At 43.4% G+C, this 27,229-nt stretch overlaps 1 protein-coding gene across 5 annotated transcripts in view; it reads left to right on the top strand.

Moving 5' to 3' along the window:
- LOC117522219 (zinc finger protein 521) overlaps window positions 1-27,229 on the top strand; it is a 296,467-nt gene that overhangs the window by 4,838 nt on the left and 264,400 nt on the right. For 3 of the 5 annotated variants that reach the window (XM_034183611.1, XM_034183610.1, XM_034183608.1), the window contains exon 2: window positions 11,091-11,147. Coding sequence is in view for 3 of the 5 variants with exons in the window: in XM_034183610.1 (XP_034039501.1) it covers window positions 11,091-11,147 (57 nt within the window). In the remaining 2 variants the exon portion in view is untranslated. The remainder of the gene's footprint in view (window positions 1-11,090; window positions 11,148-27,229) is intronic. The other 2 variants (XM_034183612.1, XM_034183609.1) reach the window with 1 other exon arrangement.

Here is a 27,229-nt window from a genome sequence, read left to right as displayed (position 1 = left end):
CCATCAATGGGAAATTTCACTTTTTATTTGTGAGATCCTGACAAGCCAAAGTGAGGTGGGTGGTAGGCGGTTAAAGCTACAACATGATCAAGTTTTTATTCCTCTAAAAAGCTCAAGTGCCATCTTTAAGAAACTGCAATGTTTAGCAAGATTCAAAGAAATTCTGTGCAACTTTTTTTTTTTTTTTTTTTTTAAGAATAACATTTGGAAATGTCAGATTTGATCATTTGCTCATCTTCATCTTCATAAAGAAACAACTTTATTTTGAAAAAACAAACACTTGAGGGCTTAAGACTTTTTCACAGTTCTGTTGGTTAAATTTACACTTTAAAACGAGACTAAAGGATTAAATTTTCATGTGTGAGAAGATGGAAAGACATTTTCTTGACAAATTATCAGAATTTCTTATTGATTTCTTGATGAATCCATTCAGCTCTGTTATTTGTGTAGCTCCCCCCCCTTTTTTTGGGGGGTTCAGAAAATCCACATTCAGCTCTACCTTTTGAAACTCGCCATATTTCTCGTGGAAAGTGTGGAAACGCTTCTTCTCATCCCGGCTCCTGTTAAAATGACAATTAGCGGTTGCGTCATTCTTGGTTGGTCGGAAGCCGCTGCCGCTCTTCTTCTGTTCTGCAATTAATGATCTGTGGCATAACGCCTATTAACACGTTTCTAACGTGACACAAAAATATGGTGGGTATTATCATTAAGGAAATGATGATGGAGTCGTGGAAGAATCCCATTAGCGCGCCTGTCACTGCTTCTTGACATGCGGCTCAGAGTGTTGGACCGGGTGTCGCGGGAGCTGGCCGATATCTCGTCTTATTCCGTGGCATGTGTCTCTCTTGCTGTCACGGATTGTCTGCCACATGGAGAAAGAGTTCTGATTCAGAGGCGGTGATTGATTTCCAAATGAAGTGATATGCTGCTTGGCTTATTTGCATCTCATGGAGCTCTCCTGCATTAGTAGCGTTTTCATTCTATATGTTTTTTAAGGAAGATTCATTATTATTGATGCTTTTTGTGCAGCTGATTTCTTTCTTTTTTTGTAGACTCTTTGCTTCCAGCCATATATGAAGGATTACAAATATTATGCAACCTGATTAACATGCTCCTCTATAGCAAATTATTTATGACACTAATCACCAGTTCAAATAATGCTCATTAAGAAAGTTATTCATGTGCAGTGTGCGTCCTCCCTCCCCCCCTCTCAGCCCTAATTGAGGAGGGTTGACCTCTTGACCCGAGTTAAATTGAGTTGTCGTCCCCGTGGCGGGCGTCTCCTTCGCGGTCAGTCAGGGCGGATTACACAGCCTTTGTGTTGGGCGCTGGATGGTTCGAGCTGCCTGTAACCAAGCAGATGAGTCACGCGTGTTCGCGGCTTATTGAGGCTCACATACCTGCACACACAAGCGTCAGACGGTTTGTGGATCAACAGAAAAAAGAACCCGTAACTGCTTTAATAATTCACAGCTTGAGGTGGAGTTTCTGAAATTTTAAGTGGCTTTCACATTAGTGAGGTCATGGACTCATTTTAATTAAAAAACATTAAAATTCCTATCATGGAAATGGTTAACAGTTAATGTTCTGTTTTTGTTTGTTTTGTTCATTGGAGTAATTTAATATTAAGGGTGTTCAGATACAGAGTAACAATCTGATACTTGTATGATTCAAGCGCATTAAAGTCGATCCATACTTGACAGTTTACAAGTTCTGCCATTTATTTTGGAAATATATCTTTAATAGGAGCTGTTCCTTAATGATTTAATATATTTATTACAAAATAACAAAGTAAGCAAACTTTTTATATATGGCATATATCATTTCCACTTATTGCAGGATTGTATTAAAACTAGAACACGCAGGGTCATAATACCTGACTGGTAAATCCTGGTGAGACTGGTGGCTTTTATAACTAAAAAAAAAAAGCATTCATCATCATCAGAATATACATTAATTGTAATTATATGTAAAAATGTCTTTATGCCTTCAAAAGTGTGGGGGGATGGGGTGGGGAGAGGCGTCATTTCGATATTAGCAATATTGTTATTATGTTATCAATCATGTCACTATATGATCTGCTTATACGTGATATCTCATTCAAGTCATTTTTGGCTCCAATACTGATCTGAGTTTGGACATGTGGCCATGCTGTGTCCTGATCTGAAAGTTTCTGACCTAATACACTTGTACAGGACACACTACAGGTGCATTAAAGTCAACCCAGTGTAGAGTTTTGAGAACTGTACACCTCTGCAATACATTAAGAAAATAATACCTTCAAGCCAAGCTGCTCCTTAGTGATTTTATAAATTTATTTTGGCAAAAAAATAATGTTTTAAAAATATAGCTCTTATCTATTATGTGCAAGTGTTTTCAAAAGTGGAACATCATCCAAAAGGAGGCGTTGACCGGGACTTTTATCTGTTTGGCCGATCAGAAGCACAACAGATGCTACATCTGTCAAAAATAGATTTGGTGCACATTCGAAGTGAAGCAGAGCATAAATATGCTTTTCAAACATGTACAGTGGTGCTGCTGGTGCCTAGTTGAACCCACTCATGGGGTGGTGGCTGCAGCTCAGTCGAGATGTTTGTGTGAGACTTGTGTTTAACAAACTGATACAAATTAATAATAAAAAAAATTGATTAGGCTCAATACAGATCTTTGCAAAATTATCAGGATATCCCTAGAATCTGTTCTTGTATCAGCCAGAACATTTTCACCAACCTTCACGAGCATATCTCTGTTCTACCTTTTGTGGACCATCAACAAAGAAATGTTGAAGCCCAAAACCCTCTGGTGGTGGAGCTCATTGTTACCAGCTGAGGTCCCAGTTCATTCCTGTGGAATATTGTGTGTAAATCTTCACACAAATTCCTTTTTAAATAATCATGAAGCAAAGATGCACCAAAACTAATGAAAAGCTTCTAATAAAATCACCCACCATTGAAGATTAAAGAATGGATATCTTTGTGAACACACATCATAAATGATTTTTAATTCCAGTGATATATCTTGATGGTTTTATAATATCATGTTGATCAATTTATTATTTATTGGTTATTTTCCTTGTTTGTTGGCTTTGTGGATTTGAGCATTGGCTGTAAATCTAAATATATATTATCTTGAAAAAGTGTGCTTTTTATATAAAATATAAAACATTCTCTGCAGGATTTTCTTTTGAATCTTCTTTTTGTACTTTAACAACAAAAAAGATCTAAAACCACTTTGTTTTGCAGAAGGTGCTGATGGCTTTTGCACAAGACTCTACATACTCCTCTGCGAAACAACAAAAAAAGTGTTTAAAAAGCAAAATTAAAGTGCTGCTACACACGTGCACGTGCTCATGCACATCTTTCGCTCTCAGTCTCGTGCACAGCAGGAGCTCATTTGATGGATTATAAAGGGTACAAGCTGCTGGGAGTTTGGAATGTTTTGCTTATTTGTGTCTAACAAATGAATTTGGTTTATTACAGTACGAAGCGCATGCAGCAGCATCAGGGATTTTTATTTATTTTTTGCCTCTTTATCTTCCTGTTTTGCACCTTTTTAAATTTATGGGAAATAAATTTGTCTTGCATTATCTTGAGTCATGTCAGTCCTGGTTTAGTGACCCTACCTCCATGTTGGCGTGTGTGTGTGTGTGTGGCCGCTTTGTTAATTAGTGGCCTGTAATGTTGGGCCACTTGTTGTGGGATTCTTTTTTTTTCCTGCTCCGTGTTTTGAAAATCAAAGGCGCTGCGCTGAAACGCTCCCATGTGTGTTTGGTATTGTATCAACAAAGTGTGATTACAGCGTGTCACCGGTTGAGTGATACGCTGCAGCTCGTCAAACATTAATTAAGTGATGCCAGTGATGCGTTAACAATATATGACGTTAACTGAGTTGTATTCGCTAAGTCATAATGAGGCGATCGTGAGCGTTAGATCTTAATTAAAACTGGCCGGATGTTTGTGTGCACAAAACGTTCAGCTGGTGTGTGTCTGTGTGTGTGTGTGTGTGTGTGAGTGATGCATTATAAGAGTTTAGCCTTTGTCTTGACAGATTTATGTTCACCCAGGTAGTTATTAATTATGTTGGAGACAGGTGGAAAAACCATGCAAATTAATGTACGGTAGCCCCGGAGTGCAAAACACATCACCAAAGGAAACGCATCAACAAAACACATATTGAAATTTCAGCAAACTCATGAACAGAACTTTAGTTTATATGCATAACTCCAGTTCTTTGAGTGTCAACGGTCCATTGTAGGATTGCGGTCGCATGATGCTACTGCAACCAAAGGTCCAACTGGATGCTTGGTCGAGTCCACGTGTGTAGGCAACCTATGCCAAATTTAGGAACAATAAATAGGTTTTAAAAAAGTTTTAGTCATCACAAAATCATTTAGTGCTGCAAAGATAGCGCCACGGGACATTAGAATTTAGCTTAATGCTAACTAGTTAGTACATTTTCTGATTCATTCAGGCCCACTCTACACCACCATTTAAAAGTTGGAAACACCTAATCAACTTTAGCAACTTCAGAAAAATTGTGCATTTGTTAACCAAATAATCATCCAGTACATGGAGAAATTTATTTACTGTTTTGTCTCTCAAATCTCCCAAAATTTCCTGTATAATTTCTTGTATTGTCTATTGTGTCAGTAGCATGGCCCAAGCAGTGGGTGACCCCTTTGAGACTGGTCTGCTTTAGGTTTCTTCCTCAAATCATCAGAGGGAGTTTTTCCTTACCACTGTCACCTGTGTGTTTGCTCTGGGGGCTGGTAAGGTTAGACCTTACTTGTGTGAAGCATGGTGAGGCAAATTTGTTGTGATTTGGTGATATATAAATGAAAATAAATTGAAATCGAATTTTAATATTTGAGTAATAAATTAACAAATTTTGTGAATTTTTTAAAGATCATTATTTAGTGTTTTCAACTTGTGAATGGTAGTGTTTGCCAGGTAAATTGTGATACTGGTGTGTGTGTGTGTGTGTGTGTGTGTGTGTGTGTGTGTGTGTGTGTGTGTGTGTGTGTGTGTGTGTGTGTGGACCTGCACTGAAAAAGTGGCTCTTTGGATGAAATCAGTTGAATTATGTGCAGGATTTCCATGTAATAAATATATGTAGTCTCAACTCAAATAAGGCACATCTATGCAAGATAATGTAGTTTAATGTAGTTGGAACTACATATACTCAACAAAAATATAAACGCAACACTTTTGGTTTTGCTCCCATTTTGTATGAGATGAACTCAAAGATCTAAAACTTTTTCCACATACACAATATCACCATTTCCCTCAAATATTGTTCACAAACCAGTCTAAATCTGTGATAGTGAGCACTTCTCCTTTGCTGAGATAATCCATCCCACCTCACAGGTGTGCCATATCAAGATGCTGATTAGACACCATGATTAGTGCACAGGTGTGCCTTAGACTGCCCACAATAAAAGGCCACTCTGAAAGGTGCAGTTTTATCACACAGCACAATGCCACAGATGTCGCAAGATTTGAGGGAGCGTGCAGTTGGCATGCTGACAGCAGGAATGTCAACCAGAGCTGTTGCTCGTGTATTGAATGTTCATTTCTCTACCATAAGCCGTCTCCAAAGGCGTTTCAGAGAATTTGGCAGTACATCCAACCAGCCTCACAACCGCAGACCACGTGTAACCACACCAGCCCAGGACCTCCACATCCAGCATGTTCACCTCCAAGATCGTCTGAGACCAGCCACTCGGACAGCTGCTGAAACAATCGGTTTGCATAACCAAAGAATTTCTGCACAAACTGTCAGAAACCATCTCAGGGAAGCTCATCTGCATGCTCGTCGTCCTCATCGGGGTCTCGACCTGACTCCAGTTCGTCGTCGTAACCGACTTGAGTGGGCAAATGCTCACATTCGCTGGTGTTTGGCACGTTGGAGAGGTGTTCTCTTCACGGATGAATCCTGGTTCACACTGTTCAGGGCAGATGGCAGACAGCGTGTGTGGCGTCGTGTGGGTGAGCGGTTTTCTGATGTCAGTGTTGTGGATCGAGTGGCCCATGGTGGCAGTGGGGTTATGGTATGGGCAGGCATCTGTTATGGACGAAGAACACAGGTGCATTTTATTGATGGCATTTTGAATGCACAGAGATACCGTGACGAGATCCTGAGGCCCATTGTTGTGCCATACATCCAAGAACATCACCTCATGTTGCAGCAGGATAATGCACGGCCCCATGTTGCAAGGATCTGTACACAACTCTTGGAAGCTGAAAATGTCCCAGTTCTTGCATGGCCGGCATACTCACCGGACATGTCACCCATTGAGCATGTTTGGGATGCTCTGGACCGGCGTATACGACAGCATGTACCAGTTCCTGCCAATATCCAGCAACTTCGCACAGCCATTGAAGAGGAGTGGACCAACATTCCACAGGCCACAATTGACAACCTGATCAACTCTATGCAAAGGAGATGTGTTGCACTGCATGAGGCAAATGGTGGTCACACCAGATACTGACTGGTATCCCCCCCCAATAAAACAAAACTGCACCTTTCAGAGTGGCCTTTTATTGTGGGCAGTCTAAGGCACACCTGTGCACTAATCATGGTGTCTAATCAGCATCTTGATATGGCACACCTGTGAGGTGGGATGGATTATCTCAGCAAAGGAGAAGTGCTCACTATTACAGATTTAGACTGGTTTGTGAACAATATTTGAGGGAAATGGTGATATTGTGTATGTGGAAAAAGTTTTAGATCTTTGAGTTCATCTCATACAAAATGGGAGCAAAACCAAAAGTGTTGCGTTTATATTTTTGTTGAGTGTATATTTATTAGGTGAAATCCAATCCAGTGACTCAGTTTTTTGAACAAATGGATGAACTCAATTCAGTTATGGGCAGGATTTCTATCTAATATTGGGGAGGTGATGGTCTAGTGGTTAAACGTTGGGCTTGAGACCAGAGGATCCTCAGTTCAAATCCCAGCCTGATCAAAAAATCACTAAGCGTCCTTGAGCAAGGTCCTTGCATGGCAGCAGCCTGACATCTGGGTGAATGGGAGGCATTAATGTAAAGAGCTTTGAGTGTCTGATGCAGATGGGAAAGCGCTATATAAATGCAGTCCATTTATTTATAAATAAATATATGCAGTCCCAACTAAATTGAATTAAATTATCTTGCATGGATGTGCCAATCCATCAGTTTTTATCATGTTCTTGCATGATGATCTCACACCACATTTCATTGCTGCTTGAGAGTTGTTTGATGACTCTGCTGCATTTATCACCATGAGCTTAAAGTTTCCATTATAACTTCTCCTTAGTTGCTGGTTATCGTTCCTGAATTTTGAGCCATGCTCTTTTCACGGTGATAACTCTTTCTAAATCACGTAGCACTGTTAGGTAACAAGTTGGGTTGCTTCCACCCTGAATGGCACACTTGTTTCATGGGTATTTGGTGCAGTTTACTGCTGAATTGTACATGACATGTAAAAGTGTAAACCCTGAATATAAGGCAACCCAACTTCTAAAAATGTATTTCCAAGAAAAAAATTATCATATAAAATTATATTCAAAACAATATACTATGTGAGACCATTCCTGTCCGCATTCTGGAACCTTCAGTAGCAGTGAAGCATTTCCACCGGAACTTCTAATGTTCTGAATGTTCTTTACATATCATGGTGACAGTACAGACATCCTATTGCTAACATTTTACCATGTTCACAGTGGTAGAAATGTGTCATAATGTTTAAGTTCTGATGGCGTCGTGAACTACAATTTTCTGCACAAACTCTCCAACCAGGGGAGTAATCAAAGCAAAGACTTCAGCTTCCATCACCAGTCCCTGTTGGAACTATGGGGCATGCATTAGAACATCCGACTGTTGCCCATTTCAATGATGTTGAATTCAAGGCTGTGCTCAGTGCTGGAGAAACTCATTAAACTCTCAGGGTAGCAGTTATAAGGCCTCCTTTAACAGGACAACGTTTCTGCATTGCTGGATGCAGTCCTCTTTTGCATCCCAGAGGGACATAAAGTTGTCCAACTACGTCTGTTCCATCACTTCTAATTGATTTAGGTAATTAATTACCACACCTATGGTGATTTGTTTATCTTCTGTGTGCAGCACTTATAGTTGGCATGAAGGAAATCTTTCCAGTCAGACGATCAAAAATTGAACAAATGCCTCTCGGAGAAACTCCTTGGGAGTTTAGTTTTGGCTGAACGAGGCCTGACAGAGAAACGTAGCTGTTTCTTGTGTGCCCCCCCCATCCGCCATCTTCATAAGAAACAACTCAACACTTTCTTCTTCATTTTTCACCGAGGCTTGACACCACATTTGACACTGACTCGTGCTCCCCCGAGGAAAAGGCTTCTGCCACCATAGGATCCCACCTTAATTATGCAAAGTACAGGATTTTTTGTGCAATTTTAAAAGTGCGCCAGTTTGTGCTTTGGCAGTCGCCGCCGCCGCACTCCCCTACTGGGAGGTCTTGTCAGACTCACCCTTCCTCTTTGCCCAGGAAAATGAAAGGCTAGAAAGAAAAGACATAATGGAGAATGCATTTCAACTGCAGGGGTGGAAAAGCAGAGGCGTAAGAAGTCCTCAGCGAGACCCTCATTTTACATGGAACAGGTGGGAGACTCTTTTGTTCTCTTCCCGCTGTTAAAATCCATTTCATTGCTTTTACTTGACATGCCACGAAGAAGTCTTACCACTTCCAAAAACACTCTTGTGTGTGTTTTTTTTTTTTTTTTTAAAGAAAAGCTTTTTACCTTTTACTAAGCAGACATCTTGTTTTTCAAGGCCGGCGCTCTTGTGGAGGCGTTGAAAGCTGTTCATGTGCCATGTGACTAATGATTGGATCATCGTGATGATGGCGTCCCAGCTCTTAGCGCGTGCAAATTTGTGCTTTAGAAGCAGGTGATGTTCTGCTGGATTCTTGGGACCAGATGAAGGTCTCTTCTGCAGCTTTGAACTCTGGTGGTGTTGCTGAAAAGCAGATATGTTTTCTTTCGACTGGACTTCGTGGTGTTCAGCTCATCAATGGAAGTTTGGTTGTCTGCACAGCAAATGTTCGTGATTGGGACAAGTAAAAATATTTCTTTAAATATAAAGAAACACTAAACAGTTCATATATAAAAAAAAAAAACGGAAAAAAAAACCGATGGAAAAAACGCCCGAAAAAATAAGTTATTTAAAGTTGAGCTTTTGTGGTGTCTGAAAAAAGCTGTAGCTTTATTTGGTAAAAATAAAAAGACTGAACCATTTAGAAATTAAAGTGTTCCCTCAGATCAACTGTGCTAAAAGGCTACGCTAACGTTAGCCAATCATTAAACCTTCAAAGCATTTAAGTAAACGCCACATTTTATTTTTACATTATTCTCACCTCGATAAAGCTGCAGAACTAAACTCTGTTGGGCAAACTGGGACTTCGCATATATCCAAAAAGTGGAAGATTTCGGACTGAGTGGGTTTGCTCCATCACCCCGGCTGCCCGCCTCGGTCTGCCCAGTGATGATGCCTGAAGGCCGGCTTCTCCGTGTGGTTTGGTCCGCTGTCGCGGTTCGATCATCGGTCCTCCTCGTCCATCCTCCTCCTTGGTCGGCGTCACTCCGAAAAGTAGCTGAAAAAAAAAAAGCTTCTCCCAGCAGGGTGATGGGAGAATCGTTCTAGTGCTTTTTTTTTTTAAAGCTTTTTTTTGTGGTTCAGGCGACCCAAATTCAACATGGCGATCGCTGAACTTTTTCAGATTGTGGAAACAGCCAGAGTGTAACGTGGCAATCTCCGCCCCCCACTTTTTTTTTTTTTTTTTTTTTTTGCCGCTTCCAAAGCGACGCATCTGACGTCATCCGACGGATTCGACGGATCCCGATCCGTTGACGCATTGGTCTGACGGATTCAGTGTGAAAGGCCCTTTAGCCTACATTAGCGCCGTTTCTTACCATTTTATCCTGAATAGCAAATCTGTGTGTGTTTTGAAGCATCATAGCAACTACTTGATCCATCTTTGTCAATCTTGAATAAACTTGGTATATGTAGTACTTTCAGCCATCACCGCCAACAGATTTGCAGTGTGGATCCAATTTTTGAACTGTTCAAAAATTTCATCCCGATTCTCGAATTCGTTGATAGTACATGGTAATTTCCAGGTATTCGTAGCCTTTATTGCTTCAGTCATGTTCGAACTTATTGAGTCGGGGTATTCATAGTGATCATGGCTTGAAATGTGTTTGATCGTGCTCCATTGGGGTGAAAATTTGAAGCGGAAACAGCGTTTGTTGCAGTTTTTGGCTTACTTTTGTTTTGCTGCGGATTGCTAGGTTTGCACTTTATAAGCCAGCCAGTTAGGAGGCAAGCTGGATTAAGCTGTTTTATCCCATGGACGACGGTAGTAGAATGGTACCCTGTGGAATAGCCCTGTTAGCAAACAGTAGACAGTGTTTAGGGCTGTAACCATGGATTCCTTTTCTGCAAAAAAGCAGAGTAAATATGTCCCTTTTGGACTACTTTACTGACATGGCGGCATCTATGAGGGGAGCTCACTCCCATGTAGATATGAATGCCTCTTTCTAAGCTCGTGAAAATGCATTGATTGGTTTTTGCAGAGAATTATGCACTAATTAACAGATGTTTATGAATGCTACATTCCATTTCAACTAACCCCTAAATCCTACGCACTATGTAGCTTTAAGGAAACCAGATTTATGTTAGCGTTTAGTTTAATCTAACTCACTGGGACGCTAAGGCATAACGCAGCCATCAAGGTGTTTTTCACTTGGTCACTGATGATGTTGATGTTGGGCGGACGTTTCATGGGAGACGTTCATAATTCATCACGTCATTACCCAGTCCAATATGTTATTTACGTGGGTGGCTGTTTGCCTTGTTGCCAAACCTCATACATATGAAAGGCTTAAGCGCGTTCCCAAACCACAGGTTGAGCTGTCGAAAGCTGCTGAAAGTCTCTTGGAGTTTCCATATGGGAAAATCTCAATAGTAAATAATAAAAAAGAAGGAAATCTCAATGTGTCTGACTTGTTTTTCACCGTTATCTGTTTCTTTCTCCCCTCTTTTCTTCCACCCCCCTTCCCTGTTCCCTTTTTCTGGCAGTAGAAGACAATGTGACAGAGGAGCAGCACCGTCCCGGGCAGACTGCCATTCCAAGCGGTAATACTCCATTTCATATTTCATCATTTTCAACTGGAAAGTTGATCGTGTGGTTTTCTGGAGTTGGAGGTTTTTACTCTGCAACCTGCACGGCTGCATGTGTTTATAAGGGGGGATCTGAGCATGGGTGCATGCATGCATGCATGCGTGCATACATGTATGCATGTATGTATGCGTGCATGCAGGGGTGCATATATCTGTCCTTGTGTTTCTGTGTGTTCCTGCTTTTTTTTTTTTTTTTAAGGGCCTTTGTTTTCCAGCCCTCTGTATGATGTAAAGTAGAGCTACCCAGATGAATGTGTCCTGTCTCCACATGTGCCATTCACAGTGGCCCTCCAGGAACAGAGCAGTAATTCAGGTCAGGCTAGCAGAAAGCCCCCCTATGAATGAAGCCTGCTCCTGATGCACCACACTGTATATTTTCATTTCATTTGTCTCTGGAAAAGGTTAAGTCTCAGGCGTGGTTATTTTAAACCAGATATGGATGGTTTTGCCCAGCAGGCTGGGGACCCTGGATACTCCAGTGCTACCACATTAGTCCGGCATTTACCCATAGCTTTCTAAGTGCAAAGCACAAGGGCCACTCGCACACTGACAATAGATCATTCTCTCTGCCACTTATTTGCTTTTTGTTTTTTCTTTGCAACATCTGCACAAACCAACACTGCCACATGCAGCAGAATTACATCTGAAACAGGTAATCGAAAACACACAAACAGCAGCAGGCCACAAGACCATAACGTTGGTGCCAGTGTGGAAAAAGAAATGCCCAACATACATGTTTCCAAAAATAAACCAAACTTGCGTAATAGACCTGATCCAAGGCTGTTTTCAACCTGAAAAAGGCAGAGAAGCAAAGTTGCTATTTTTGCCAACATTTGTGGAAAGATAAGGTGAATATACTTAATTATGCACATCTCATTTTTTTGTCCCTCAGTGTTACTTGTCATGTTTTTCATTTTGCTATGAAAAACAACAGTTTTCCTGCTTATAAACCATATTTGAATGGAATTATTTTCGCATGGGGATATGGGGTAATGTAATTATTTCCAGAGTTTCATGACGATTTTTAGTCCCCTCTGAATGCACCATTTCAGTCATTTTAATGGATTGTGAACGCCAGTGTCAGTAACAATTCTAGTGACTTTTTGCGCTGCTGTTCAACTCTGTTTTGTGCCATGGTACAACTCGGGGCATGCCGTCTGGTTGCCCCAGAACAGCTTCTGCCCAGCCATGTTTGACACAGAGTCCTCTTGCGCTGGCACACCATTTTGCAAAAGTCGGGAAAAGTTGTTTTCTTCCAGAGCTTAGAAGACTCCCAGCCGCCTTGGCGTTACCTGCCTTCTGCACAGGATGGTATCACGAAGGTGTGACGTGCACACCATCCTCAACTCCTGATATTTCAGAGTGATTCTTTACATCCTCTAGATAAATACTGGACACAGATATGTGCCGAGTCAAAAGCGAGGCAGCTGGGAGTCTTACTGAGCTCCATGAATTTTTACATTTGTTCCAAACTGGCATGAGTTTTAGCAAAGTTTTCTGAGTTCTGGTCATATGTGAGGAGCAACATACTGGTATTCCTCTGGGACCAAATAAACTGTAGTGGGGCACTGCTCTGGAAAACATGGCGCTGAACTCAGCAAGGTGTAAGAGCTGCTTTACTTTCTGTAAAACAACCTGTACACATGACCTCAGGTTATACTAATCTGTGCAAACAGACATATCTCATATTTTTTACCCTCAAGTATGGAGGTACTTGAGGAGACTTTTCACATCTCCACCCCATTGTGTTTATGTGAAATCCTTTATCGTTTCAAATTCAAAAACCTCTCTGTCATTCTGACACACTGTGGTTGAAGCATCGGCTGTGCAGATGAACAGAAACACTGGTTGAAGATATTTTAAGATCACATTTTACTGAAAGGCCAACAAGGGCTCGTGAAACGTGTGCCATTCCCCTCACTGTTTCAAGGAAATTGTTCTTATCTTGAAGTATAAAACTGTGACTTGTGGTTGTGATAGACTGTTGAAGCATTGTGGGGCTCCAACTCATCTGCGATGTTGGTCCTGTAATTCCTTGAAATACTACTTGACACAAATTTCAGATTCTCAACAACAAACAGATCATGACTAAAATCCCAGCAGAGGTAATGTGCTGGGTGATGACTGCATAAATCGAGTACTTATCGCAGTCATTTATGCTGAGATTCCATATGTTGGCCTCCACTAATATGTACAACTGATCCTGTAGTCAAGGGGTCACCAGCTCTGCTCCTGGAGATCACCTGACCTGCATGTTTCCCACATGTACTGTACCTGCTGCAACCACATCTGATTAGGGGAGGTGATGGTCGAGTGGTTAAGCGTTGGGTTTGAGACCAGAGGATCCTCGGTTCAAATTCCAGCCTGACCGGAAAATCACTAAGAAATCTCAATCTTGGGCCTGATGTGCGTTGTACCTTGTGAAGCATTTTGCACAATTTGCAGTTCTCACAAGAAATGTTCTATCATAAAAAAGTAGACATTTCGTGGGCATTGTAGCAATGTCATAGATGTCAGTCTCCCTATTATCAGTTATTGCACCAAGAAAATGACTTGGAAGCCATTGATGTAGCGTACAACAAAACCCCTCTATATTGTTGCTTTAATGCCTGAGAATTGATGACTATAATGTTTTAATAAAGCAATACTTGAGATGTGTTCCAGTGACTTATAATGCATAGGAAATTCAATGACATTATGGCATCCAAGAGAGAATTTCAGCTTTTAGTTTGACATACAAAATACTCAATGGTCACATGTCTTCTTACCAAGGATCTTGTTGAGCCTTATGTGCCTTCCAGGTCAAGTGAGAGGTTGGAATTTCCCACTTGAATAGTTAAATCGTGTACCTGGTGCACATAGCCTGAAACACCAAACTAGTTCCACATATTAATGTTAGTCTAAGTATATAATCATTTTTATATGATTTGCAAAGCCTTTTAGATGAGGGGAAGTGATGGTCTAGTGGTTAAAGTGTTGGGCTTGAGACCAGAGGATCCTCGGTTCAAATCCCACCCTCACCAGAAAATCACTAAGGGCCCTTGGGCAAGGTCCTTAAGTGGATATGACACTTAAAGACAACATAGTCTTATTACATGTAACAAAGGTTATATAATTTGGTCAACCTAAGCGTTTTGGGAAAATGGACGCGGTTCTCCCGTTATATACACATTTGAACGTCCCACCACTGAAAAATGTGCACGCCCCGTGACCAGCTTCCCACTGAGCACCAAACCTGAAATACGTCATTGCGTGTAGACCGTATCGGCTTGCGCGCCTGGTGGCCGTTGTGTACACTGTTTTTAGCGGCAGAAACTTTGATTAAACACAGCTGTCAGGGACTTGTTTGTCGATATACCTGACCAGTGTGTCGCAGCATATTGCACAAACACAAGGGCAAAAGGTTTTAGCCTTTTCAAGTCCAGGCAGATTGATCGAAAGCTGCGGTGTTGTGCGATGCACAAAATGTCAGGCTGCTGCTCGCTCCGCTCACACACACGCATTTGCTCCCGGCACTTTCCTCTACCATCTCCATGTTCTCGCACCGCTCACAGGAACACATAAAATGTCAACCCCAAATAATATGTTCACAATATTCTTGAAATGGTCAAGGAACTTGTAAAAATATCAGTGCAATACGTAGTAAACACGGCGGCGGCATGTTCACTGTTGTTTTCGGCGATCTTTTTCAAAACTTTCGCTGTTTATTTCCTATTCCTTTGTGAAAATAACGTAACTAAACACGGATGAATGCAATGCCGGGCACTCGAAAATGGCAAAAACCCGAAGGTAATGACGGTGGTCCACAAGTAGTAGCTACACTATCACGGCTCCGGAACAATAACAAAGGCAGTAAACAGACGCTAGAATTGAAAATGCTATAATTATAGTGTTATAAACAGCAGCAACAAAAATCAAAGCCTCCCTTACCATTCCATATTCTGCAGTCTTTCAAAATCCATCGGAATTGGCACATCTCTTGCCTCTGCTTCGGCTCCGCCATAAGCTCCGTCGGCATTATTTTCACTGCCAGAATGCTCCTGGTTTGAATGTTCGTCCGAGAGATACGGCTCCAATCTGTAGGGTCTAATCACTGCTGCGACATCCTCAGGATCCGAATCAGAAATAATCCGCACTTGAAGAGGAGTCAGAAAAGTTCTCGATCTCGTCACTGTCCATGCTGAGGTCCATCTGTTCCTGTCAATCTAACAGATAAAGACGGGACTCTACATGCTGTGACGTCACGGCATCACGTGACCGCTGATGGAACGCTGCCAGTGCGCTTTCCAAGAAACACACTTTTTTTTGAAGCTGTACAACCTTTATTTCTCAGTGATAATGATTAAAACCACTTTCAACTTACTATACTGTATGTATATTTTCATATTTATATCAGTTTTACCTAATTTTTTAGGTGTCATATCTACTTTAATCCCCTAGTTGCTCCCGGTGTACAGTGAGCCATTGGGTTGAATGTGAGGCATTATTGTAAAGCACTTTGAGCATCTCTTGTAGATGGAAAAGTGCTATGTAAATGCAGTCCATTTACCATTAGTCAAGTCTGGTGTTTCTGAGCTTTTGATTGGCTGATTACACATCACTTTGTTAATTATCAGTGGGTGGAGCCGGGAAAGTTGGAAAATTTTGCTGGGTATTTGATCTCCAAGAGCAGATCCTATAGTCCTTGGTCCTACTAGAGCTCTACACTGCATGAGTAGGCCTGATGATACGTCACTCTGATCCACTTGGCTATTAAACAAATTATCACACAGAGCCGAGGCCCTCGGCAATAGAATTGGGCCTGACCCAGATCAGACTAGACTGAATAAAAAATTTTTCTGGGTTATGTTTTGCTTAAGTGAATGATCCAGCATTGGTGTGGACCTTCACCGGGAAATTCGCTGCAAAAAAAGCATAATTTCTGACTTGTTGTTATCCATTATTACACTTCTGTGCTGCATTTCATCACATTTCCAGAGAAAATGCATGTTTTGTACAGATATCTCTTGTGAAAATGTGGATTATTTCCCGGATTACACAATGAATGTTGCAGATCTTTCACTACTTCAAGTGAACAAAGTGAAAGTTTTGTGTCTGAGCACAACTATCCACACACCATAACTCTCCAGTTAGGAAACAGTCCCTTCTCTGAAGCTGCTTCTGCTCTTTCATAACCAGATGATTTTCTTATTTTATCTTTACTAAATCCACTTACTGTACCGGATTAGATGTGCTGTTAGATGATGGAAAAAGCATCAAACTATTATTAGATCACTGCTTTTAAAGTTAGAGGGAACTTGACCAGACACTGATTAAATCTTTTACAAATATGTTGCCTGACAAAATTAGAATACGAATGATGGAGAGCATGTGTTGGCTGAAGTGAGATGTAAAGTTATGGATGAAACAGAAGGCATATTCTGCCACGGAACACAGCTCTCTTATATTCAGGTCATTAGGGCTTGCACGAGTGGTGAAAAAAAATATTTGTGCATAAACCTTTCAACATTATTTTATGTTTACTGCAGAAAACGATGTAAATTTTGCAGAATTGAACAGAATCTGTGCCAAATAGTGTTTAATCAACTCTATCATGGTGTTAAATCAAATCGATCACTTCCAATGCAAAGTGTTAATTTAATTTGAAGCGGAACCATATGTACGATAGAATCAGTTTTACTGTACAACATCAAAGTATGTTTTTGCTTTTCAGTTGATTTTGATATATTACAGAATGCGCCACATAAAAGTCATCATATAGACATTTGTTTCTTGTTTGTGTATTTCACATTCTTCATTCTCTACATATATTCTACACGTTTCTGTTGAATGATGTGCAATTTTGGGGTTCAGTGTCTTGCTTTTTAAGGATGCTCAGTTATATCTGAACCTGAATTAGAGCACCATCTTCCACCCACCACAATTTAGTGCACACTGCAACGTTTCCACCAATGCACTAGTGCAGTTGTGGTGCAGTGCTGGTGCATTGGTATCATTAGAAAGCAGAAGGCTTTCTCCAAGTTCTCCGTTATCCAGGTGAAGATCAGAAGCTTCCTGAAGTTTAGTTGAGGCTAAAGAAGCCACTTGGATGATTTGTGAAACATGTCCCAGCTCAAAAGGAATGTCAGTTGCCTTGAATAAACTTCAGCAAGCTTCCAAAGCAGTTGAGAAAAAACAAATATTGTAGTGAAGAGTGTTTTGGTTATTTAAAGGGCCCAATAGCTGCACCTTTTAAAAAATACACCCTGCTTCTACTACATACAATGAAAGTGAATGAAACTGAGTAAAGATAATATGAGGGTAACATGGGGAATTATAAAAAGTGTGATTGATAGTGATGGAACGAAAGAAACTATTCCAAATTACTTTGTTAAGGAAAATAAAGAGATATATGATATAAAAGAAGTTGCAAATGGGTTTAATGATTATTTTTCAAATGTAGGGTCAAGTCTGGTGGGAAATAAACCAATAATAGAAGATAAATTATGTACATTTGTTGTGTGGGCCGCCAGAAGAGGAGGTACTGCTGGCACACAACCAGAGGGCGCCCTGCCTGGAGTGCGGGCTCCAGGCACCAGAGGGCGCAGCCGCCTCACAGGAGCAGCTAGGGTGACAGCTGTCAGGCATCACCTGCAACAGCTGTTACCAATCAGCAGGGGTACATCAGCAGGACGACGTCTCCACCTCTTTGCCGAGATATCGTTCTACCTGGAAGGTAATATTCTCAGCTGACTGCTTGACAGTAACCTTTTGTGATTTTTGTGAGTGATAACAGACCTTTTTTTCCAACGAGAGGTGGAGGTAGCTTTCCTGCCGTGCGGATTACTGGGTGCAAACGCGCCCACCTTTAACTGTGTTTTTGTTCCTCGCCAGCAGTACCAGGTCCGACACGTGGAGGCAGTGGCCACCTGGGAGTTCGGGACTTGGCGGCTCCAGTATTCCCGGGGTCTGGTGGCGGAGGAAATCGTGTGGTTCCGGTTCTGCTTTGGACAGGTGTCTCCTATCTTCGAGCCTCCCCACACGACACCTTTGTGGATTGATTCTGATCTATTGTTGTAATCTGTTGTATTTGTTGTGCACATTCACAACAGTAAAGTGTTGTTATTTGACCTACTCCATTGTCCGTTCCTTTGCGCCCCCTGTTGTGGGTCCGTGTACCGACACTTTCCCAACAGGATATCTCGGCCAGCGTCATGGATCCCGAGGGGCGTCAACCGGCTGTTGAACGGCCAATGGAAGAACAGGGCGCACAGGCGTCCGCAGGAGGAATGATCGGTGAGTTGCAGCGGATCCTCACCGCTTTCACGGCTCAGTTGGATTTAATGACCGAGCAGAACGTCCTCCTTAACCGCAGGGTGGAGGCTCTCGCCGCGCAGGTGGAAGCGCGCCCTCAGGGCGCTGCTGCGGCTCTCCCTCCTGTCGACCCTGTGCGTAACAGTGACGTTCCACAGGTCGTTCAACGACCCCTCCCACCTTCCCCGGAAGCATACATAAGCCCTCCAGAGCCGTACGGGGGTTGTGTGGAGACGTGCGCGGACTTTCTTATGCAGTGTTCGCTCGTCTTCGCACAACGTCCCGTCATGTACGCGACTGATGCTAGTAAGATAGCTTATGTCATTAATCTGCTTCGCGGCAAGGCACGCGCTTGGGCTACAGCGCTTTGGGAGCAAAATTCACGGCTCCTTCTGATATATGATGGGTTTGTGAGGGAGTTCAGAACAGTGTTCGATCACCCAAATAGAGGAGAGACCGCTTCAGCCGTGCTGCTGTCAATGAGACAGGGGCGCCGGAGTGCAGCTGTTTATGCAGTCGACTTCCGCATCGCGGCTGCGAGGTCCGGCTGGAATAACACTGCCCTCCGCGCCGCCTTCGTAAACGGACTGTCGTTGGTCCTGAAGGAGCTCCTGGTGGCCAAGGACGAACCGCGAGATTTAGACGGGCTTATTGATCTCGTTATACGATTAGACAATCGGTTAGAGGAACGCCGTCGGGAGCGAGGCGAAGGACGTGACCGGATACGCGCCGCCCCTCTCCCTTCCGGGTTCGAAAAGGGGCCGCCCTCCCCACGCTCCACAGCCGCAGCGCTTTGTGGGGCAACAGCTCCCCCTGGTGACGTTGTTAGGGAAACGCACAGGGCCAAAATGGGGAGGCTGATCCGTGGAGAGTGTTTTCTCTGCAGCTCAACAGAGCACACACAGAGAGACTGCCCCAAATGGCCAAAACGTCAACACTCACCCTTAGAGACTGGGCTAAGGGGGGGTCAAGACATTCAAGTGAGACACACACAAATTGCCACACGACTCCCAGTCACAATCCTGAGCGGGGATTTAACCCTTCAAGCCCGAGCACTGGTGGACACGGGGTCAGAAGGGAATCTGCTAGACAGCAGATGGTCAAAGGAGGTAGGGCTCCCTCTGGTGGCGCTTCCTTCGCCATTGCAGGTGCGGGCACTAGATGGCACCCTCCTCCCTTTACTCACACACAAGACACAACCAGTAACTCTGGTGGTGTCTGGAAACCACCGGGAGGAGATTGAGTTTTTTGTAACTTCTTCTACCTCCCGCGTGATTTTGGGCATCCCATGGATGTTAAAGCACAATCCCCGGATCGATTGGCCGTCTGGAGTGGTGGTTCAGTGGAGCGAAACCTGCCATCGGGTGTGTTTAGGATCCTCGGTTCCTCCCGGTTCCCAGGCTAAGGAGGAGGTCAAAGTCCCTCCCAATCTGACGGCAGTGCCGGTTGAGTACCACGATCTTGCTGATGTCTTCAGCAAGGATCTGGCACTCACCCTTCCCCCGCACCGTCCGTACGATTGTGCCATTGATTTGGTTCCAGGCGCTGAGTTCCCGTCCAGCAGGCTGTACAACCTCTCACGACCTGAGCGCGAATCAATGGAGACCTACATCCGGGACTCATTAGCTGCCGGGCTGATCCGGAACTCCACCTCCCCGATGGGGGCAGGTTTCTTTTTTGTGGGCAAGAAAGATGGCAGACTTCGTCCATGTATTGATTACAGGGGGCTGAATGAGATTACGGTTCGCAACCGATACCCGTTGCCATTATTAGATTCCGTGTTCACCCCCCTGCATGGAGCCAAAATCTTTCCTAAGCTGGATCTTAGAAATGCATATCACCTGGTTCGGATCCGGAAGGGAGATGAATGGAAGACGGCATTCAACACCCCATTAGGTCACTTTGAGTACCTGGTCATGCCGTTCGGCCTCACAAACGCCCCGCGACGTTCCAAGCATTGGTTAATGATGTCTTGCGGGATTTCCTGCACCGATTCGTCTTCGTATATCTGGACGATATACTCATCTTTTCTCCGGATCCTGAGACTCATGTCCAGCATGTACGTCAGGTCCTGCAGCGGTTGTTGGAGAACCGGCTGTTTGTGAAGGGCGAGAAGTGTGAGTTTCACCGCACATCTTTGTCCTTCCTGGGGTTTATCATCTCCCCCAACTCCGTCGCTCCTGATCCGGCCAAGGTTGCGGCGGTGAGAGACTGGCCCCAACCCACTAGCCGTAGGAAGCTGCAACAGTTCCTCGGCTTTGCAGATTTCTACAGGAGGTTCATTAAGGGCTACAGTCAGGTAGTTAGCCCCCTGACAGCCCTGACCTCACCAAAAGTCCCCTTCACCTGGTCGGATCGTTGCGATGCCGCGTTCAAGGAGTTGAAACGGCGCTTCTCGTCTGCACCTGTTCTGGTGCAGCCCGATCCTAGTCGCCAGTTAGTGGTTGAAGTGGACGCCTCGGACTCAGGGATAGGAGCCGTGCTTTCCCAGAGCGGGAAGACCGATAAGGTCCTTCACCCGTGTGCCTATTTTTCCCGCAGGTTGACCCCGGCCGAACGGAACTATGACGTCGGCAATCGAGAACTCCTTGCGATGAAAGAGGCTCTTGAAGAGTGGAGACATCTGTTGGAGGGAACGTCCGTGCCATTCACGGTTTTCACTGACCACCGGAACCTGGAGTATATCAGGACCGCCAAGCGGCTGAACCCCAGGCAAGCCCGCTGGTCACTGTTCTTCGGCCGTTTTGACTTCTGGATCACCTACCGTCCCGGGACCAAGAACCAGAGATCGGATGCCTTGTCCCGGGTACATGAAGATGAAGTCAAAGCGGAGTTGTCGGATCCACCGGAACCCATCATCCCGGAGTCCACTATCGTGGCCACCCTCACCTGGGACGTAGAGAGAACCGTCCGGGAGGCCCTGGCACGAAGCCCGGACCCCGGAACTGGGCCGAAGAACAAACTATACGTCCCACCAGAAGCTAGGGCTGCAGTCCTGGACTTCTGTCACGGCTCCAAGCTCTCCTGTCATCCAGGGGTGCGAAGAACCGTGGCAGTTGTCCGGCAGCGCTTCTGGTGGGCGTCCCTAGAGGCCGACGTCCGGGATTATATCCAGGCCTGCACCACCTGCGCCAGGGGCAAGACTGACCATCGCCGGGCATCAGGTTTACTCCAGCCGCTGCCTGTGCCTCATCGCCCCTGGTCCCACATCGGCCTGGATTTTGTCACGGGCCTCCCGCCGTCCCAGGGTAACACCACCATCCTCACGATAGTGGACCGATTCTCCAAGGCGGCCCACTTCGTGGCCCTCCCGAAGCTCCCAACAGCCCAGGAGACAGCGGACCTCCTGGTCCACCACGTCGTCCGGCTGCATGGGATTCCAACAGACATCGTCTCCGATCGCGGTCCCCAGTTCTCCTCGCAAGTCTGGAGGAGCTTCTGCTGGGAACTGGGGGCCACGGTGAGTCTCTCGTCCGGGTACCACCCTCAGACCAACGGGCAAGCAGAACGGGTAAACCAGGAGGTGGAGCAGGCCTTGCGCTGCGTGACTGCCGCACACCCGGCGGCCTGGAGTACCCATTTGGCCTGGATCGAGTATGCCCATAACAGCCAGGTGTCTTCAGCCACCGGCCTCTCCCCTTTTGAGGTATGTCTGGGGTATCAGCCCCCGTTGTTTCCGGTGGTTGAGGGAGAGGTCGGTGTGCCCTCGGTCCAGGCCCACCTGCGGAAGTGCTGTCGGGTGTGGCGTGCCGCCCGTTCTGCTTTGCTAAAGGCCCGGACGAGGGCAAAAGCCCATGCAGACTGTCGGCGGACCCCGGCCCCTGCGTATCGGCCTGGGCAGGAGGTGTGGTTATCCACAAAGGACATCCCCCTCCAAGTGGACTCCCCCAAGTTACAGGACCGTTACATTGGCCCATTCAAGATCCTGAAGGTCATCAGTCCAGCCGCAGTGAGGCTTCGGCTGCCGGCCTCACTGCGGATCCATCCTGTGTTTCATGTGTCCCGGATTAAACCTCATCACTCCTCACCCCTCTGTACTCCGGGTCCGGCGCCGCCTCCTGCCCGGATCATCGATGGCGAGCCGGCTTGGACTGTACGCCGGCTTTTGGATGTCCGTAGGATGGGCCGGGGCTTCCAGTATTTGGTGGACTGAGAGGGGTACGGCCCCGAAGAACGCTCCTGGGTGAAGAGGAGCTTCATCCTGGACCCGGCCCTCCTGGCCGATTTCTACCGCCGCCACCCGGACAAGCCTGGTCGGGCGCCAGGAGGCGCCCGTTGAGGGGGGGGTCCTGTTGTGTGGGCCGCCAGAAGAGGAGGTACTGCTGGCCCACCACCAGAGGGCGCCCTGCCTGGAGTGCGGGCTCCAGGCACCAGAGGGCGCAGCCGCCTCACAGGAGCAGCTAGGGTGACAGCTGTCGCGCATCACCTGCAACAGCTGTTACCAATCAGCAGGGGTACATCAGCAGGACGACGTCTCCACCTCTTTGCCGAGATATCGTTCTACCTGGAAGGTAATTTTCTCAGCTGACTGCTTGACAGTAACCTTTTGTGATTTTTGTGAGTGATAACAGACCTTTTTTCCAACGAGAGGTGGAGGTAGCTTTCCTGCCGTGCGGATTACTGGGTGCAAACGCGCCCACCTTTAATTGTGTTTTTGTTCCTCGCCAGCAGTACCAGGTCCGACACGCGGAGGCAGTGGCCACCTGGGAGTTCGGGACTTGGCGGCTCCAGTATTCCCGGGGTCTGGTGGCGGAGGAAATCGTGTGGTTCCGGTTCTGCTTTGGACAGGTGTCTCCTATCTTCGAGCCTGCCCACACGACACCTTTGTGGATTGATTCTGATCTATTGTTGTAATCTGTTGTATTTGTTGTGCACATTCACAACAGTAAAGTGTTGTTATTTGACCTACTCCATTGTCCGTTCCTTTGCGCCCCCTGTTGTGGGTCCGTGTACCGACACTTTCCCAACAACATTGGTAAATACGGTCAATAGTATTTTCCTGGACAATGTGGAAAAAGATGAAATAAGAAATATTGTAAAAAACTGTGTAAGCAAAAGATCAACTGACCATGAAGATTTAGACATGATGACTGTAAAAAGTATAATAGAAATTGTTATTGAACCATTTACTTATATTTGTAATCTGTCTCTGTCAACTGGGGTTTTTCCAGATGAAATGAAAATTGCTAAGGTAGTCCCATTATATAAAAATGGAGACAAACATAATTTTTCTAATTACAGGCCAGTATCATTGCTTCCACAGTTTTCTAAAATTATGGAAAAAGTTTTTGTAACAAGATTGGATAAATTTATTGAGAAACATCATATTTTAAATAATGCTCAGTATGGATTCAGAACAAAACATTCGACAGCTATGGCAATTATGGAACTAATAGAGAAAATATCAACAACAATAGATAATAAGGATTATTTTGTAAGTATTTTTATTGACCTGAAAAAGGCTTTTGATGTTATAGACCACTCAAGATTGCTCCACAAGTTACAACAATATGGAATAAGAGGTGTTGCATATGAGTGGGTAAAAAGCTACTTAGAAAATAGAAAACAGTTTGTTCAGATAAATAATACCAAATCAGAATTGTGTAACATTATTTATGGAGTACCACAAGGATCGGTACTTGGACCCAAACTGTTTATTTTGTATATCAATGGTTTTGTGAATGTATCCAATGTGCTTGGCAGCATTTTATTTGCTGATGATACAACGCTGTTTTACTCTGGATCAGATATACAGGAAGTAGCACAAGTGATAAATACAGAGTTGGAAAAAAAACATTGGTTTGATATAAACAGATTGTCACTAAATATTAATAAGACAAATTTCATATTGTTTAATGATAGAGCGAAAAAAATAATGTGTCATTACAAATAGATGGAATTGATATACAAAGGGTAAAAGAAATGAAATTTTTAGGAGTCATGATTGATGAAGATCTTACATGGAAGTCACACATAAATTACATAAAAGGAAAAATAGCGAAAGCCATTGCTGTTTTGCATAAAGTAAAATATTCATTAAATAGTTATGGTTTATTAACATTGTACAATTCATTGATTGTCCCATATTTAACTTACTGTGTAGAAATCTGGGGATCAACATATACAACCTATATACAACCTTTATTTATTTTGCAGAAAAGAGCTTTAAAAGTGATTAGTAACAGTGGTTTTAGAGATCCATCTAATCCATTGTTTATTAAGTATAGGGTACTTAAATTTCATGATTTAGTCGATTTGAAAATATTACAAACGATGTACCAAGTTAATAAAAATACTTTACCAACAAACATTCAAAATATGTTTGAAAAAAGAGTAAGTAGTTATAAATTGAAAGGAATAGAAGTCTTTAAAAAACCAAGATTTAGAACCAAAGGAAAGGAGTATTGCAGTAAATGGTGTCAAATTATGGAACAATCTTAATAAAGAAATTAAAGAATTAAGGTCGCTTAAATTATTTTAAAAACATATTAAATTAGATGTATTAAGTATGAAACTATGAAGTAAGTCAGTGGGCTGCAAGAAAGTAAAAAAAAAAAAAAAAGTAAACTGTTATATAATGTTTGGAGTGTCTTAAGTTTAAATGTAACCTGTCAGTGATGTAATCTATTAATTAATGGTCATAATTATGAAATGGGTCAGTGGTATGTGACAAGTTAAAGAAATGCAATCTGTTAAATAATGTTGACTATGATGCTGTATATTGAAAGATTGTATTGTTAAAAGGGGCAGAAATCATAAGACTTGTTCTTCTTTCTGCTCCTTTTCATTCTGGTATTGTGGTGCTTTTGTTTTTTGCTTTTCTGTTTTTCTTTTAAATGAATGAAATAAATATTAAAAAAAATAAAAAACAAAAAACAAAAGTAAAGAGATGGAAAAATACAATACTTTAACTTCTTCAATGCTTCACCTCGGGGAGGTTTGGTGGCGGCTGCCGTTTGTCAGGTTTGTTAAGTACTTTTGTTGGAATATTTGTCCAGATTCTTACAATTGTACATTTTTCTAAAGTGCATAAAATAGCCAATCAGAAAAATGGATGTTTCACATTTCCCAGAAGCCTCCATGGTGACCATCTTGTATTTGTAAAAATGGCAGCTTAAAATGTTATGTTTTTCTTATCTCGACTTCTAGATGCCCTAGGATCTTAATGCCAATGACTAAACACAAATTTTCATGGCCAAAAACTTTTACGAATCCATTATGGTTGCTCATAAATGTGACTTTGTTCACATCATTTTTTTTAGTTTTTATTTATTTATTTATTTAGCACCATTGGATTCCTTGCCCTTAAAATATGTATTTAGCCACTGGATTCATCTAGAAGCTGGGCTATTGGGGAAAAACAATGCAATGTCTTGTGTTCTTTTATGGTTTTGTCTGTTTATTGTGTGTTTCTTAATTCAGTTTTCTCTGATTTTATTATGCTGTGTGAAGCGCGTTGAGGCAATCTCATCACGAATTGGTGCTATATAAATTAATAAATTTGAATTTGAATTTGATTTGAAATTTAAGCCACCATCTTTGCAAATCCAAGCTGGCCACTGTTGTTCTTTCTATGAAAATTGAATTATCCATTTTCTGATTGGCTATTTTATGCACTTTTCAAATATATATACTTTTGCAAATCTTCACAAAGTTCCAGCGAAAGCGAGTACCTGAACATAATGATCCTGACTATTTTTACCATGCTCTGACAAGTCGAAACAGATCCATTAACTCAGCAGAAAACCTCACTTGACTCCACTTTATCAATAATGGAGTGTTGCCCTGATTGCTTTTGTTCATGTTATGCCCCAAACCTGGCCTGTCAATATGCAGACATTGGTTCCTATCCCGCTAATGCTACCTGTCTTTGTCCTTGGACATGACACTTAATCCGCATTGTCTCAGTCCACCCAGCTTCAAATGGGCACTGGCCACTGCTGGGAAAGTAACCTGTGTCAGACTGGCGTCCCTTCCAGGGGAGGTTGTAGGCTCTCATCCACTTTACGCTATGGAAACCTGTAGATAAACACCAACAGATCTCAGGGCGTTCACAGGACTTACTTCTTCTTTCTTCTTTGCCCAAAACAAACTCATGACTAATGAAGACAATAAGTCTTTGTGTCAAATGTTGCACTCCAGTAAAATGCTGTTTAAATAGCAAAACTATGTTGGGTACACCCCAACTAGAGTTGTGCTATACACTGTAGAATCTGCAATACAGAGCACCACAGTAGTGAGCAGCTCCTCTATCTACGGTACAATGTTGTAAGTATATTGCTTTAATGTGGTGAGGTTTTGATTGTTTACACATTCATTTTTCAGCAAGTTATTAGAAATAGTAACTGTCTCAATTCTACTAAGAGATAGTGTTGTGTGGTACTAGGGAATCAAACTACCACCTCCGCCTCTCTCACCCCGGCTCAGGGGATGAAGGACTGGGCATGAGAGGCAGCCTTTCCTCTGAGACCTCCTGTCATCCCGAGCCAAAGCAGAGGTAATGAGTGTGCCTAATTACAACAACCCCCTCAGACACACGAACCGCCGTCTCCCCATCCGTCCCTCCACCTCCATCTCCAGAGCGCGGAGAGACAGCCGCCACATGATCGATGTCTGCCTGTGGAGAAATCAGGAGGGCGCACAAATTAATTTCTCACTTTCCTCATTTGACTTCATCTGACTGATTTGTATTTTTTATTTTTTTTTTAACCCCCTCTCAGGATGCAGCTTGACGAACGGTCAAT

The sequence above is a fragment of the Thalassophryne amazonica genome, chromosome 12, assembly GCF_902500255.1.
Source record: "Thalassophryne amazonica chromosome 12, fThaAma1.1, whole genome shotgun sequence".
Lineage (NCBI taxonomy): Eukaryota > Metazoa > Chordata > Actinopteri > Batrachoidiformes > Batrachoididae > Thalassophryne > Thalassophryne amazonica.
Note: the sequence above shows the minus strand (reverse complement) of the source record. Positions and strands in the feature narration are given on the sequence as shown.